At 55.9% G+C, this 15464-nt stretch overlaps 1 protein-coding gene across 6 annotated transcripts in view; it reads left to right on the forward strand.

The window, feature by feature from the left end:
- The first annotated feature begins 6 nt into the window (after positions 1-6).
- Positions 7-15464, forward strand: part of GRIK5 (glutamate ionotropic receptor kainate type subunit 5) — a 54159-nt gene continuing 38701 nt past the window's right edge. For 4 of the 6 annotated variants that reach the window (XM_039849966.1, XM_039849968.1, XM_039849965.1 and 1 more), the window contains exons 1-11: positions 7-222; positions 3596-3724; positions 4054-4218; positions 6385-6482; positions 6576-6741; positions 8862-9040; positions 10485-10538; positions 10637-10798; positions 12418-12570; positions 12949-13053; positions 13191-13298. In XM_039849966.1, the coding sequence (XP_039705900.1) occupies positions 3646-3724; positions 4054-4218; positions 6385-6482; positions 6576-6741; positions 8862-9040; positions 10485-10538; positions 10637-10798; positions 12418-12570; positions 12949-13053; positions 13191-13298 (1269 nt within the window). In that variant the 5' untranslated portion in view covers positions 7-222; positions 3596-3645. The remainder of the gene's footprint in view (positions 223-3595; positions 3725-4053; positions 4219-6384; positions 6483-6575; positions 6742-8861; positions 9041-10484; positions 10539-10636; positions 10799-12417; positions 12571-12948; positions 13054-13190; positions 13299-15464) is intronic. The other 2 variants (XM_039849967.1, XM_039849970.1) reach the window with 2 other exon arrangements.

Below are 15464 nucleotides of genomic sequence, written 5' to 3' on the forward strand. Positions count from 1 at the left end.
CCCTCTCCAGCCCGCCCTCTCCTCTTCCACCTGTCCTTGTCCCTGCTCCTGGGGAGCCCCTGTTTTGGATTAGTTGGGGGCCCCCGCCGGAGGCGGGGGAGGGGGCCCTGTGGACTGCCCTCTCCCCCCGCCCCAGCCACACCACCACCCAGCGCCAGAGCGTCTCCCTGCTGTCGTTCCTCGGGCCTCGAGGGAGCCCAGCCCTACGTCCCACCAGGATCCGTGAGTGTCTGCAGGGCCAGGGTTGGGCTGGGGCCCGGCCTGGGTCCTGGAAGGCCGGGCTCACTGTCCCCTGGCGAGGCCCTTACGTTCCCCTGCTCCCCGGACCGGCGAATACCCTCCCCCACCAGGGGCCTGCCCTGCACCCTCCATCTCCCCAACCTCCATTCCCCTCGGCCTTTTCTCACCCCTTCTGGGTACACAGATCACCCTCACCCCCCACTCCAAGATCCTGGGGTCCTGAGGGGCTGACCGACTCTCACTCGTGGTCTCACTCCTTCTCGGGACTCCTGGCACATCTCCGCCCTGCGTTCTCCAGCCTGGGTCCTGGTGGCCGGCTCTGCTCCTTGCGGTCGGTCTCTCTCCTCTGAGCCTCTTCCTCTCTGCCTGCCACGGGTCCATCCCCATCCCATCCAGTCTCTGTCTCCTGGAAACATCCTTCTGGGTTTGAATCTCTATTTCATGTGGCCCTTGGGCCTCTCTCTGACTCTGTCCAACTTCTCTTCTCTAACCCTTCCTCGGTGTGTCTGTGGATAGCTCTTTCTCTCAGAACTCCTTTGTCTGTCCTCTCTCTCTCTTTTGGAGGCGCCCGTGCCAGGTCTGGCCCTCTCACCACTCTCTGTCCACCTTGTGCTCTGCCTGGGCTTGTGCTCACCTGGCCTGCACCCTCTCTCACCCTGGCAGAGAGGCATGGGCAAATCCTTCTTCTTTCTCTCACCTTTCTGCTCTCCTCCTCAGATCCACCTTGGGCCGATCTCCATCCCCTCCATCCCTTACCCCTTAGCAGCTGCCCCATGGTCTGCTTTGTCACTTGGTCAGTGTGCCATTTCCTTGGTGGTCTCTCCACTCCCCTATCTTTTTACTTCTGTGTCCCCCACCATACCTCTAGGCACCCCGAGTGGATGCACCTCTGCATAGACTTGCTCCCCTCGTGCGGGCACTCGCCCTGTCCCTGCCTTTGCGCCCCCAGGTCACTCAGTCTTCTTTCCCTCCTCGGTTTCCCTCCCTGACTCTCACTCCCCCTCTCCTAGATGGTGAGTCTGTCTCTGTCCTTTCCCAGTCTGATGTCTTCCCGCTTGTCCCTTCCTCTTCTGTAGGTCTGCTGTGACTTACTTTTTCTGTCTCTCTGTTTCCGATTAGCTCTCCTTTTCAGAGTTTTGTGATTTCTCTCCTCCCTGACATGTACCTGTTGTCATTTTTTTTTTTTTGCCCTCTCCCTCACCCCATTTGCCTTCTCTGACCTGATTTGCCTTCTTGCCTTTGATATTGATATCTCCCTTGCCCGCTTGTCTACCTCCCTCCCCTGGCAGGGCTCCTCACTTGGCCCCTTCTGCTCACTTGGCTGCTGTGTTTCACCCTAAGGCTCTGCACCTTTGGGGCTCAGGCCTGCCTGATTCCCTGTCCCTCCTCTCCTGTCTCTGTCCCCTTTGGTGTCTTACTTCTAGACGATGTCTGTGTAGCACCAGTTTCTTCCTTTTGGCCTGTCTGTCTTTCTGCTTGTGCCTTCCTGTGCCTCTGTCCATCTGCTGCCCTCACCTCTGGCCCTGCACTGTTTCTGTCTTTCTGATCCCACCCAGGTCTGCTGCCTGTGGGTCCCTGCCCTTCTGGCCCCCTCTCTTCCTGGGTCTTTCATCCTCTAGTCTCTGCTTCCTGATTTGCCCCAGAAACCTCTGGTGTCTCAGGGAGACCCCTGCCCCAACCTCTCTCCTAGCCCTGCCCTCTCTACCCCTTCCCTGTGTTTTCTCCTTTTGGGTCTCCCAGCTTCCCTTGCTCCTCCACCCTTGACAAGCCTTCACCTTAGATCCAAATTACAGTCTATAGTCCCCAGCCTGTCCAGCACATGCCCTCTCACCCCCGGCCTGTCTTCCCCAAAAGCCCCCAGGGAGAGAGACAGGGAGACAGAGACAGACAGACTTGCTCAAGGTCACATGGGAGTCAGGGGTAGAGTGGAGATGGATGGGGTCTCCTGCTGCCCTTGCCTAGGTCTTCCAGGTCATAAGGGACAGTCTGAAGTGTTGCATCGTGTGTCTGCCCTCGTAGCAGGTTTCATTCTGCCATCTTGCCAGCTCAAGCCTTCCTTCCATGGGGGTTAGATGGGGTGTGGGGAGGTCCCAAAGCTCACCTCCCAGCACTCTGGGCCTCAGAGTAACCCTCTCCCATGGGAAGGGACCCCGTGTCCCTTCTCTTGGGGCACAACCTTTGACTGGGGGAGCCGTGCATCTGGCTCAGCTCATCCCTTCCCAGTGGTCGCCCTGCAGAAGGCTAGGGTACTGCTGGATTCTCTTGCTGGAGTAGGGGGAGCAATCGTGGAGAGCAAAGATGCACTGTCTCCCCCTAATCGTTAGCTCCCCAGAGCAGGTGGGGGCTGCAGTGTACTCCCTGCCTTAGTTTTCCCTTCTGACTCTCTTCGGTGGCATCTCAAGTGGGTTTGTGTCTTCTCTCCATTCTCTGTCTTCTGTTCTATTCTGTGTCTCTCCTTTGTCTTGATCTCCCTCTCTCCTGCCTGTCTTGACCTATCTCTCTCCATCTCTGTCCCCCTACTTTCCTGTCTCTTCCCTCTTTCTTTCTCCTAATTGTCTCCTTACTTCCATGTAACTCTCCATCTGTTTCTCTCCATCTCTAGCCCCATTTCTCTGTCTTCTTTTCATCTTTCTATATTTCTGCTTGTTTTTCTCTTTTACCTTTCCTGAGTCTTTCTGTATTTCCCCCGCTTGGGCTTTCTCTTTTTGTCTGTCTGTCCTCCACTTTTTCTCTTTACTCTCTTTCTTTTTAGTCCCTTGCTGCCTTGGGTCCATCCATCTGTCTCCATCTGTATGTGTCAATGTGTGTCTCTCTCTCCAAGTTTCCTAACTCCTGGATACCCATACCCCGGATGTCCAGGCCTCTTCCCCTGTGGGATTGTGGGAACCAGGAAAGTCAGGAAGGTGGCAAGTGAGGCCTAGGAAGGGTTGCTTAGCAACCGCTGCATCCTCTCCAGCCGGTTTCTGTTGCCTAGTAACAGCTGCCTGCCCAGAGACAGGGGCGGGCCTGGGTGGGGGATTGTACTTCTTGGTTCCTGTTGGGGTGGGGATGGTCCTTAGGATTTGCTCTTACCTGAGAGCCATATCGTGCTTCCCTCCCATTTTTGGTCGCTGTGAATATTCTCTAGCAATAGTTCTCCCACTCAGTGCCTGAGTGCAGTGAGCTCCTCTGGTAGTATTCCTCGAGCCTAACGATGCCCTCACTACTGTCTTGTCAGTTTCTAACGAGAGCAGGGCCCTTCAGAGCTCACCCACAATGTCCCAGGGCCTGTGGCCACCACCCTGTCCAGCAGCCTTCCAAAGGGACTCCGAGGTCCCCCCACCATCAGCAATCTCCCCACGGTCAATTCCCGCAGGTGGCGAGAGGGGGCCGCGGCAGCTGCGTCCCCATGTGGAGGGGAGGAAGATGCCGGCTGAGCTGCTGCTGCTGCTGATTGTCGCCTTTGCCAGCCCCAGCTGCCAGGTGCTCTCATCACTGCGCATGGGTGAGGCCCTGCAGCCCTGCCCCTGCCTCCTCAGAGACCCTCCCGTCAGGCCTGTGGCTCCTCTTTGGGAACCCAGGCAGGCTAGTTCCTGAGGACCCAGGGACCTGGGCATCAGGTCTCAGCTATCCTCAGCAACAAGGAGCAGCAGCCCCCAGTGCCTTCTTCCCTGGACCCAGGGGTCCAGACCCCCAGCTCTCTCCAGCCTCAGATCCAGGAGTTGAGGATCCCACTTCATCCCCATCCCCACCTCAGAGCCCAGGAGTCCAGGACCCCAGTACCTCCTTCCTCAGGACCCCAGAGTCTGGTCCCCAACCCCTGTGTCCCCTCAGCTGCGATCCTGGATGACCAGACAGTGTGTGGCCGTGGCGAGCGTCTGGCCCTGGCCCTGGCCCGGGAGCAGATCAACGGGATCATCGAGGTCCCAGCCAAGGCCCGAGTGGAAGTAGACATCTTTGAGCTGCAGCGGGACAGCCAGTACGAGACCACGGACACCAGTGAGCGGGGCCACGAGGGGTGTGGGGTGAGGCTGCGCAGGCTGAGAACCCTCAGTGCGTCCCTTGGCCCCCACCTCCTCAGCTCGCCTTGTCTTCTGCCTTCATCTGCCCCTTCGTGTCTGCTCTGCCTTCTCCCCAGAGATAGTGGTGCTAGGCAAGGGGTGGTGGGGAAAGTATCAGGCCCAGTTCTGCCTCAGGCGCTTAGGGCCTCATTTGAAAGAGAAGCTTCACAGCTGGCTGGGATGCTTAGTCTCCAGAGCTGAGTGATGAGGGGCCCAGGCAGTGAGGTGGGGGCCTCAGAAGCAGGGTTAGCAAAGGCATTCTGGAGAAGGTGAAGCTAAAGTGATCTCTGAAGGGCAAGTAGGATGTAGAAAGAGCGGTGGTGCCCAAAGTATGCCACGTAGTAGGGATGCATAAGTATTTGTTGAATACTGACAAACTGAGTGTATGTTAGTAGGTGTCCCTTGAACAGACGTGCTGGAGTCGTGGGCCTTTGGGAGATGTTGCCTTCAAATGTGTTTTAGACAGATTTCTTTCCTGCAGTCTTTATCAGAGCCTTTATTATGTTCAAGTGTATTTCAGATCACTGAGAGGGAGAATGAGATATAATGTTTTCTGTGCTTTTTGACTGGTGCAGCACAGAATACGAATTGGGAGAAGCTAGGATGGAGGGTGAGAAGGCAGATGGTGTTCTAGGCACGTGCCCCTAGTTTGGAGCTGGGGTGGAGGGGAAAGTGGAGTATTTGGAGCCAAGGAGCAGGGTGTGAGGTTGCCCCCATCTTGACTGCCTAGACTCAGGACATTTTGGGGAGATCGTGAGAGATGTCTGGGCTGGCATGTGATTGGGCAGTGGGGGTGTGATTGGGCAGGTTGGCAGGCCAGCTCCAGGAGGCCTGCAATGGCAGGCTGAAAGACGCTCCCTTCACCTGTAGGTAGTGGGGAATCGTCGATAGGTTTAGACCAGGGAACTGGCAAAAGTGAATCTAGAGGCTAGATTTGGGTGATCGGTGAGGAGACTGGTACATGCCTGAGCTGAGAGCCCTGGAACGGGGCAGAGGAGAAAGGGTTGAAGAGAAGGAGACATGTGAGAAAATTTGATGACAAAAGAAGGACAGGACTTGGTGACTAATTGTGTAAAGATTGAAGGCAAGGATCATTTCCGGATATTTGGTCTGTGCAAATGTGGAGCCCTCGCCAACGTGGAAGGAGCAAGTTTAGAAGATGAGGCCTTTCGTTTTGGTACTTTTAGTTGAATGTGGCAGAAACTCGACTCAGGCTGTCTCAAGGAAGAAAGAAACTTATCAGCTCATGTCAAGGACATGAGGATAAAGGCCTAAGGATAAATTTCAGGCTTAGTTAGATTGAGGTATTCAACTGTTGTTCCAGGAATCTCTGTCTTCACCTCTGGGTCCTTCTGTCGTCTAAGTTGGCTTCATTGCCAACTGGTGGCAACATGGCCCCACCAGCTCAGAACTTAATCTCACCAGTTTCGCAAACCTGGTCATAATTGTAACAGAAGACCCGAGGAAGGCTCTCTGTGGCTGGTTTAAGCCTGTCCCTCAACCAATCACTGTGGACAGGACTATGTGGTCCTGGGTCAGGTGACAGTCAGTCCTGGGAACCACGCGATTCCCTGAGGAAAAGTTGGGGTTCTGCCATGAGAATGGGCACTGGGCAGGCAAAACAACTGCTTTCACGTCCCAGCCTTGAGACATGCACATGTTTAAGGGGAAAGACAGTGGAAGAAAGAAGAGCAAGTAAATGCAACAGAAGAATGGCGTTTGGGTTATAGAACACAGAGGGACCTTGCCACAGGTTCAAGACAAAGGGGGTGCTGGAGGTCCCCTGGATTATAGTGTGGTTAGAAAGGCTGAGGAAGATGAAGGCCGAGGACCAGGCGCTGGATCTGCAGCCAGAGGGAGGTGCTTGGTGTTTCTTCTTCATCCCTTCCTTTGTTTCTTGGCCTGGTTCGTCCCTCTGTTGCCGTTCCTCCCTGTCTCTCTGTTGTTCCCCTCCTTTTGTCCAGGGGGCGGGGCGGGGTCAGGGGTTGGGCCTCTGGGTCTGGGTGGCTGGTGGTGGAGGAGTGTCAGACCCACTCCCTTGGGGATGGGGATGGAGAGGGGGAAAAGGGTCCCTGACTCTGTGGTCCCCTCTCACCCCTCGCAGTGTGTCAGATCCTGCCCAAAGGAGTCGTGTCTGTCTTGGGCCCCTCCTCCAGCCCTGCATCTGCCTCCACTGTGAGCCATATCTGTGGGGAGAAGGAGGTGAGGCGGGAACATGGGGCAGGGTGGGGGTCCTGGGAGGTGAGGGTGGGGAGGAGGGAGCAGGATAGAAGCAAAGGCTCCTTCTCTGTCCAGATCCCGCATGTCAAGGTGGGGCCCGAGGAGACACCCCGCCTTCAGTACCTTCGCTTCGCGTCTGTCAGCCTGTACCCCAGTAACGAGGACGTCAGCCTGGCAGTCTCTCGAATCCTCAAGTCCTTCAACTACCCCTCGGCCAGCCTCATCTGCGCCAAGGCTGAGTGTGAGGGAGGAGAACTGGGTGTTTTGTTTTCTGTTCCCTCAAACTCCCTTTCCCAAGTGATCTGGTCTCCCACACAGCCATCAGTGCCCCCTGGTTGGAACACCTGGGGAACCAGGGTGCAGCCCTTCTAGTCCCCACTGTCCCTTCCCCTTCAGGAACCTAGAACTCTGGTTCCACAAACCCCCTCCCGTCACTTTCCAGAGGGACCATTTAGTCCACAGATAGTCCTAAGCACCTGGCAGGTGCAAGGTCCCCGTCAGGCCTGGGCATGGTCCCTGACTTCATGGGGCTCCAGGGCCAGTGGGAGACACAGTAGTTGAGCAGTTGCAGTGCAGAGTGACATGTGCTCTGTCAGGAGTTAAGTGGGGGCTGTGAGAGCACACAGGTCTGAGAGGTTCAGAACCTGACTCCCTGAGAAAGGGACGTCTTAGTTGGCCCTGAAGTGTGGGGAGGAGATGAGGCAGGGAGGAGGGTATGGGAGTGTGTTCTGAGCAGAGGGCATGGCAGGACAGAGGCAGCGATCCAGGGGGCGTGGCTGCTTTGAGAGGCTCAAAGATGGTCCTGGCAGCAGGGCTGTGGGAACATGAAGCAGGACGCACGGGCAGGGCACGGTCACACAGGGCCTTGAGTTTTATCATGAAGATAGTGGAGGTTTCCACATGGGGTGGAGTGAGGGGGCGTGGCCTGAGGTATATTGCAGGAAGCGCTCCGCTCCGTGACTGCACTGCAGTGAGCACATGGAGAGTGACAGGAGATGTGGCAGGGAGGCCAGTGAGGCAGGGAGAGATGGTGCTGGTAAGGGCTCAGGTGGGGTGAATTCGAGGAGAGTCCTGAGGGAGGAGAGATGGCAGGGTCACGAGTGGTGACCAGGTTCTGCCTGAGGAGGGGGAGACAGTTTAGGGGCACATGTTGGGTTGGAGGTGTCTTTGAGACATTCAGGTGGAGCTGTTTGAGAAGCTGGTGCATCTGGGTGTGCAGCTGGGGATGGTACGCTCAATGTTTAACCTCCAGAAGGAATTCTCTTTCGACAGGTGTTTAGTGAACACCTGCTATGTGCCAGGTTTTATTCCTGGTATGAGGGATATAGGAGTGTGCAAACCAAGTCGGGATCCCTGCCCTTGTCACACCCACATTCTGATGGGAGGAGCTAGGCAATGAACATAAATAGGACATTATTTAGTCGGAAGGAATAGGTCGTGTGAACCAGTAGATGAAGGTAACAGGGATTGAGAGTGCTGGAAGGGGGCCGATTTGAAATGAAATGGTGGGTGTGGGTGTCATCAGGGGAGTGACATTTGAGTAAAGATCTGAAGGTGGTGAGGGAGAGAGCTGTGTGGGGATCTGGGAAAAGAGTGTTCCAGACAGAGAACAGTCAGCGCAAAATCCACAGGACCGTGAGACAGCCAAGAGGCCTGTGTGGCTGGAAAGAGTGACAGGAGATGAGATCAGGAGATGATGAAGCAGGTGGGCAGATGGACTGGGGCCTTGAAAGCCTTGGCCTTCACTCTGAATGAGAGCCTGTTAGAGGGTTGGGAGCAGTAAAGGGACACCTCTGCTTTACATGGTCTGGCTCCAGTGTAGGGAACAGACTCTCTGGGGGCAAATGTGGCTGTTGTAACAGGTGAGAGATGGCAGTGGCCTGGGCAGTGACTGTAGTGTGGCATGGTTCGATGGGGCATGAGGTGTCTTGAAGGTAGAGCCTAGATGGATCCGGCGTGGGTATGAGAGGTAAGGAGGTAAGGCTGCCTTCCAGAGTTTTGGCTTGGAGATCATTCACTGACCTGGGAGACATGGTTTGGGCGAGAAGAGTAGAGTGAGGCTTTGCACCTGCGAAGTGTGAGATGCCTGTCACACATCCCAGTAGGAGCAGAAAGGTGGCAGGAGACAGGTGTCTGGAGGTTGAGAGGAGGTCTAGGTAGGGATTTTAATTTAGGAGGACCAGGACATTGATCCCGGGGACCAGTACCCTAAGAGAGCCAGCTGCACTCCAGAGAGCTGCCCCAACTCCCGAGCGCACGCTTATCCTGTTCCCAGTTACCCCAAGGTGGGGAGGGGGAGGGGGCGTCCACCCCACGTAGGGCACACCTAAGGGCTCCAGCCTGAGGCCAAACCCTCCCCAGGCCTGCTGCGATTGGAGGAGCTGGTGCGAGGCTTCCTCATCTCCAAGGAGACGCTGTCGGTGAGGATGCTAGACGACAGCCAGGACCCCACCCCGCTGCTCAAGGAGATCCGTGACGACAAGGTGTCCACCATCATCATCGACGCCAATGCCTCCATCTCTCACCTCATCCTCCGTAAGGTGGGTACCCCATCTCCCTATAGGGTCAGGGGCAGAAGCGTGGGGGACAGAACACGTCACCCGGTGCCCATGGGTGTCGGTGGTTACATTGGGGTATGGAGACCCACTTTCTACATGCAGATGATAGTCATGAAGTTTGACTCACAGCTCAGCTGCTTTCTGGTTGCACCCTTGGTTGGACCCTGGCCAGTCACCTCCCCTAGCTGCTGCTGTGGTGGGTTGCTGTGAGTGGACAGTGGGGGAAACGCCTGGGGCAGCGCCTGGCCCACACACAGGCAGCTGCCTGGTGTGTTTATCGAGTGCCTGTCCTGCTCTGTGCTGAGGCGCTTCGTGTTGATTCTTTCATTTGGCTCGCCCTGGGGGCAGGTGTGATGATGGATGAAGGTTCAGCGGGGCTTTGGCCTGGCTCAAGAGTACCTAGGAAGGGCAAGTGCCAGGACGTCTGCCATGGGCCCGCCACATGCTGTCCATCAGTGACACACTTATTCATTATTCATTGCTTCCTTGCTCTTAATTTTTCCTCATAACCTAATCTGTATTTTTTATTTTTTTCCAGTTTAAAAAAAATTAAAACTATATGTCACTGCTGAAGATAGCTTAGAGGAAGAAGCATGGACAGACCCTTAGGGCAGTGGAGGCAGGATGGCTTGGACAAAAGCTTTGGGGCTCAGGGCTGGGGTCCTGTCCCTCCCACGTGCTCCAAGGGACCAGTGGTCACTTTTCTCTTGAGCCTGCATGTCCCTGTCATGGAATAGGCTGTAACCCACATGATAGAAGCTCCTGCCACTCAGGCAGCTTTACAAGCTGGTGCCATTTAATGTTCCAGTGACCACCGCGGGGACAAGCTTGGGCACTCCTGGCCTCCAGGGATCTTCTAGCTGTGTTCTCCTCAAGGACTGTGAGAAGGGTGCTGAAACATGAATCTTGAGGGTCGAATTGGCTGTCTTTCACTGCAAAGTGCTTTTAAAGATGGCAGGGTTAGTTTGCCTGAGCTGCAACCAGGCCGAGCCCCACGCATTAGCAGCCAACCTGGCTTTGGAGCAGCCCGAGGGTTCAGGTTAAGGTCACCCTCTGCCACTGCCCTGTCTCTGAGGGGTTCTTTTGCCTAACAGTCTCCAGAAAGCAGTCTTCTGAGTGACCTAAAGAGGGACACAGGCATTTGAGGACGCCATTCTCTCCAACCAAAACTTCATGCCACCTGGGGCACCAGTTAGCGTGGTGGGACATGGACAGTGGGTCACCAGGGGTCAAGGTCTCCCTCTGCCTGCATGCTGCGTCTTCTCTCTGTCTCTCTCTGTCTCTGGGTGTCTCTTACTGTATTTCCCATGGGGTGTCTTCTGGCCAGGCTGGTCTCTAAATCTCTCTTCCTCTCTCGCCTTCTCCCCACTTCTGCCTGTGGGTCTCTGCCTCTCCGGCTACCCTGTTGCCTGCCCGTTCTCCCCAGGCCTCGGAGCTGGGGATGACTTCAGCGTTTTACAAGTACATCCTCACCACCATGGTGCGTACCCCCAGCAGTCCCCTCTCCCCCATCTCCTCCCGTGGGGTCTGCCCCAGTGAGGCCCGGCCGCAGGCCTCATCTCTTCTTCTCGGTCCCAGGACTTCCCCATCCTGCACCTGGATGGGATCGTGGAGGACTCCTCCAACATCCTGGGCTTCTCCATGTTCAACACCTCGCACCCCTTCTATCCCGAGTTTGTGCGCAGCCTCAACATGTCCTGGAGGGAGAACTGTGAAGCCAGCACCTACCCAGGTCCCGCGGTGAGCACGTGCCCTTGGCCCCTCCACAGGCACCCGGCACGCAGGCACCTCCGGGGCCCTTCACAGCTCGGCCAGGTGGTGCCCAGGACCTCTGGTGCTCCCACTCGCCTTCTGAGTACATGCCACACGGCCTGACCCTGATATAGGTCTGACACTGTCCTCTCCTCCACCTCCCACACTGCTCTGGCCACGCTGGCCTCTGGGTGCCTCTGCTGCCTCAGCGCACGTGCACCTCAGGGCCTTGGTACACACACTCGCCCTGCTTCACACACACTTCTCCAGAGAAAGCGCGACTGCCCCCCACCACTAAGTCACGCTGAAATGTTCCCTCAGTTGTAAGACCTTCCCTGGCCCCCTATCTAAAAAATGTGAAACTACCCATGATACAGCCCCCTTCCCTGCTGTATTTTCTATAGCACCTGTCTTTGCTTATCTAGTCACCATCCGTGTGGCTTGCTCTATATTTTGCTTACATGTAGTTACAGATATATAGGTTGTAAATTTTCTGAGGGCAGAGGTTTCTGTCTGCTTGTTCACCACTGTGTCCCCAGCGCCTAAAACAGCCTGGCCCAGAGTAGGTATCTGATAGCATGTTGAATAAATGCAAACATACAAAAGATGCATATTTATGTGTGTTTGTTCACAGACATCTAGTCATATACCAAGATACCAAGACACTTCTGTGTGCACAGAAATGTGCACAGACACCAAGCCATGCAGTCGGACATGCACACACAGGGATATCACACATGTACAGGGACAGAGGCACAGTTATACCCACCCCTGCACCTACCTACACAGCACAGAGATTCAGACCTGCACACTGACCCAGCTAAGATACAGTCTCACAGACACATGCACACAGATGCCCCGTGCTGTCAGTTATAGCTCAGTGGCTGGTTTGTATTGAGCCCTAACTGTGTGCGAGGCACTGTTTCGATTTCTGTACATGCATTATTTCACTTGACCCCCACACTGGCACTCAGAGGCACAGATGATGATTATCCCCACTTTACAGTGGAGGAAACTGAGGTTTAGAGAGGGGTGGGGACTTGGCCACTACAGGAAATAGTAGAGCTAGGCCTCTGGCTGAGAGCTGCCTGCCTCCCAGGCCTGAGCTCACAACCGTTGTGCTCTCCTGCCTCCTAGACACCACACCTACCCTGCGTATAGATAAACAGGCACACAAACATTCCCTCAGCCATACTCAGACAGGCCTGTGGCCATTTTCCCCGGTCTGCACCAGCCACGTGGACATCTAGAGTCCCAAGCATGTCCTCAGGCCCGTGAGTATCCCCTGATTAGGGTGACGCAGCTGGCTGTCCAGGCAAACCTCAGATGTGCCCTTCTCCACAAAGACACGTGGCCACACACAGTCAGAAAGAGCTGCTCCCACAAAGGCCTGGGCAGCACGTAGACCTTTCCCTGTCACACGCATTCCACTATCACTCATTCCTCAAGAAAGACACCCAGAGACTGGTCCTCACTCTTGACCCACATGGTTTCACATTCCTAAAGAGAGAGTTGTCTAATGGCTCAGGGTAGCACCACAGGGCTTTGGGGCTCCCCCAGCTAAGCTGCCTCTTCCCTGCCCTGCCCCACCTCTGCCCCCCACCCAGCTGTCGGCTGCCCTGATGTTTGACGCCGTGCACGTGGTGGTAAGCGCTGTCCGGGAGCTGAACCGCAGCCAGGAGATCGGCGTGAAGCCTCTGGCCTGTACATCGGCCAACATTTGGCCCCATGGGACCAGCCTCATGAACTACCTGCGCATGGTGAGCCAGGAGTGGGAGGGCTGAGGGGCAGGGCAGCTTGCCTCAGATGGGGGACCCACTGTGTCCCCGTGGCCCCTCTGTCCTCTCCCACTTCCGACCCCACCCACTGCCTCCTGCTTTCTCTGGGCCTCTTCCTGCATCTTCATCTGTCCCGCCTCTCCTGGCTTCCCTCTGCCTGTCTGCACTGTTGCTTCTCTGTGTCTTTGGTCCATCGCCCCTCGTTTGCTGGTGTGTTGTCTTCCTCATTTAACTGTGGTCCTTCCTGGTCCCTCTCCCTCTCTCTTATTCCCTCCACCTGTCTCTTTCCCTCTGGTCCTCTCCTGCCCATCCCCCTGGGCCCCTGCCACCCCTCCCTCTGGCTGCCTCCCGCCCTGCTAGGTAGAGTATGATGGGCTGACCGGGCGCGTTGAGTTCAACAGCAAAGGGCAGAGGACCAACTATACCTTGCGCATCCTAGAGAAGTCCCGGCAGGGCCACCGTGAGGTGAGTGGGCCCAGGGCTGTGCCAGAGCCCTGACCAAGTAGGGGTGGGGTGGAGGTGGGCGCAGGGGTGAGGGCGGGGCAGGGCCCAAAGTGTCCTCAGCTGGACCTCTTAGAGTACCATACCCCTCTCCTCCTCAGATCGGGGTGTGGTACTCTAACCGGACCCTGGCCATGAACTCCACCACCCTGGACATCAACTTATCGCAGACACTGGCCAACAAGACACTGGTGGTCACAACCATCCTGGTGAGTGGTCCTTGTGGGGAGGCAGTAGGTGAGGGGCCTTTGCTGTGCCTGGCCCCAGCCTGGTCCTCATGTGGAAAGCAAGTGCCTCAGCTGGCACAGCACACTGACCAGTGGGGACATGACTCATGTACCTAAAAACCCTCAATTGCAACCAAGGCGTCACCATCCCAATCCCTGCTAGAGCAGGGGAGGTTCACAGACTCTGCCATCACAGCTGGTCCAGCCCTGGGCTCTGCCAGCCTGCTGTCACTCAGCAGAGATGGGAACACTGGGCTCACAGGAGCACACTGAGTATTCCATGCAGCTACAAGGCAGGGCGCCCAGCACAGTGTCTGGCCCACGGAAGGCGCTTGTAAATCACGATCGCTAGAGCGGTCATTTCGTCACATATTCCAACCGAGTGTGTTGACACATGCCAACTTATTTAATATCCATCTTGAAAATGTGGGAGCAATGGCTCAGAAAGGTGATGCGACTTACCCAGGGTCACAGAGCAAGTACATGGTGTAGCCAGGACGGAAGCCAAGCCTGAGGCCCCATGGCCTGAGTCTTCATCACTGTGCTCTGAATCACCAGTTGTTTCATCTTTTCATCCTGGGGGTGCTGTTCCTGCATCTTAATAGACCAGAGTCGGGCCTTCGTGGGTCAGTGAGTATTCATTGAGCCCCGTTCTGCACAGGCACTATGCTAGGCTCTTTTCAGGAGTCACTTTAAACCTCTCAGCTACTCCATGAGGTTTGACTTGTTTTCCTCCTTTTGAAGGCAAGGAAACAGATCACACAGTGAGTCCTTGCTGGAATTGAGTGTCAGGCTCAGAGACCGCACCCTCTCCCCTGCACCCTCTGCTTCGTGCCAGGCACAGTGGCCACTGGGAGTTCAGTGAGCAGGAGGCTGTACGGAGCAGCTGGACCTGGAGGCTGGACATGCCAGACAGCCACACTCTTTGTGGCAGCCAAGTCCTTGGCCCGCTGGCATCTCTTGTCTGTGGGGGCCCCTCGGTACCTCTGTGAGCGTGGCCAGCTAAGCTGTGAGAAGGTGACCACAGATTCCGCAGGGCCCCTAAGGACTGCATTGTAGAGCCATTCCCTCAGTCCCTAGGGAACTCCTGATCTAAAAGTGGACCTCATGTCCCTCTGGAGAAGGGCCAGTGAGCCTGCTGGGGAGGGACAGATGGCCTGCAGATGGGAAACCAGACACTTCATAACAGCCTCACTGAGGGGCCCTGAGGGCCAGGCCGGGCTGGCTGGGAGAAGTCGCACTCTGTGTGTTTGGGAGTGCGGTCAGTCCCAGGGGCTTCCTAGGGCCAGAAGAGATGGGGTTCTTGGTGGGGAGCAGAGGCAGAGGTCAGGGAGGGGATGTCAGGAGGACAGAACCATGACCCTGGGGACTTTGAGTCACTTCTCACACTGGTCTGCTCTTCTCCCCAAGCCATGAACCAATATTGTCGTCTTCCTGACGTTTATTCTTCTCTTGATTGATTGATTCATTCATTCATTCCACAAATATTTCCTGAAACTGCTGTGTGCCAGGCCTTACACAAGTTCGGAGGCACAGGAATGAGTCACAGGTGGTTTTGTGCTTTTCTCACTCTTGAAGGGAGAGAATCCCAGTTCGATAGAGGAGACAGGCTTGGACATGGCGTCACTCCTACACAGATCAAAAAGGGGTCCCCACAGAAAGGAGGGACTGACTCAGCTTTGCAAGGCCTAAGGAAGGCTTCGCAGAGGAGGTGCCATTAGACTGGGCTTTAGAAGCTGTGTAGGAATTGGGTGCACAGAGGAGTGAGGCCAGGCATCCTGGGCAGCAGGAGTCCCAGGAGCAGGGGCTTCAGGAAGAGTTTGTCGGATTGAATGTGGTGGCAGCGGGCTTGGTATACACAGCTGGACATTCCCATTGATTCACCAACATTTTCCGGCTTGTGTTTCCAGGCAGGGCCTGTGTCAGGTACTTGGGGATTCAGACCTGAGTCAGCCTGGGCGGCTGGGATGAGATGCAGTCAGGACTTGTCTTATTCCCTATTCTGTCCCCAGGGCTTAGACTGGTGCCTGGCACCTAGCAAGCACGGAGGGGTGGTGAGTGCTGTGGCGGAGGTGGGAGAGGGTCTCTGAGGGACTTAGTTTTGCTGACCTTGTACCTCAGAGCTGTCGAATGGGGGAAGGGGCAGAG

The sequence above is a fragment of the Pteropus medius genome, unplaced genomic scaffold, assembly GCF_902729225.1.
Source record: "Pteropus medius unplaced genomic scaffold, Ma_sr-lr_union100, whole genome shotgun sequence".
NCBI classification, from domain to species: Eukaryota; Metazoa; Chordata; class Mammalia; order Chiroptera; family Pteropodidae; genus Pteropus; species Pteropus medius.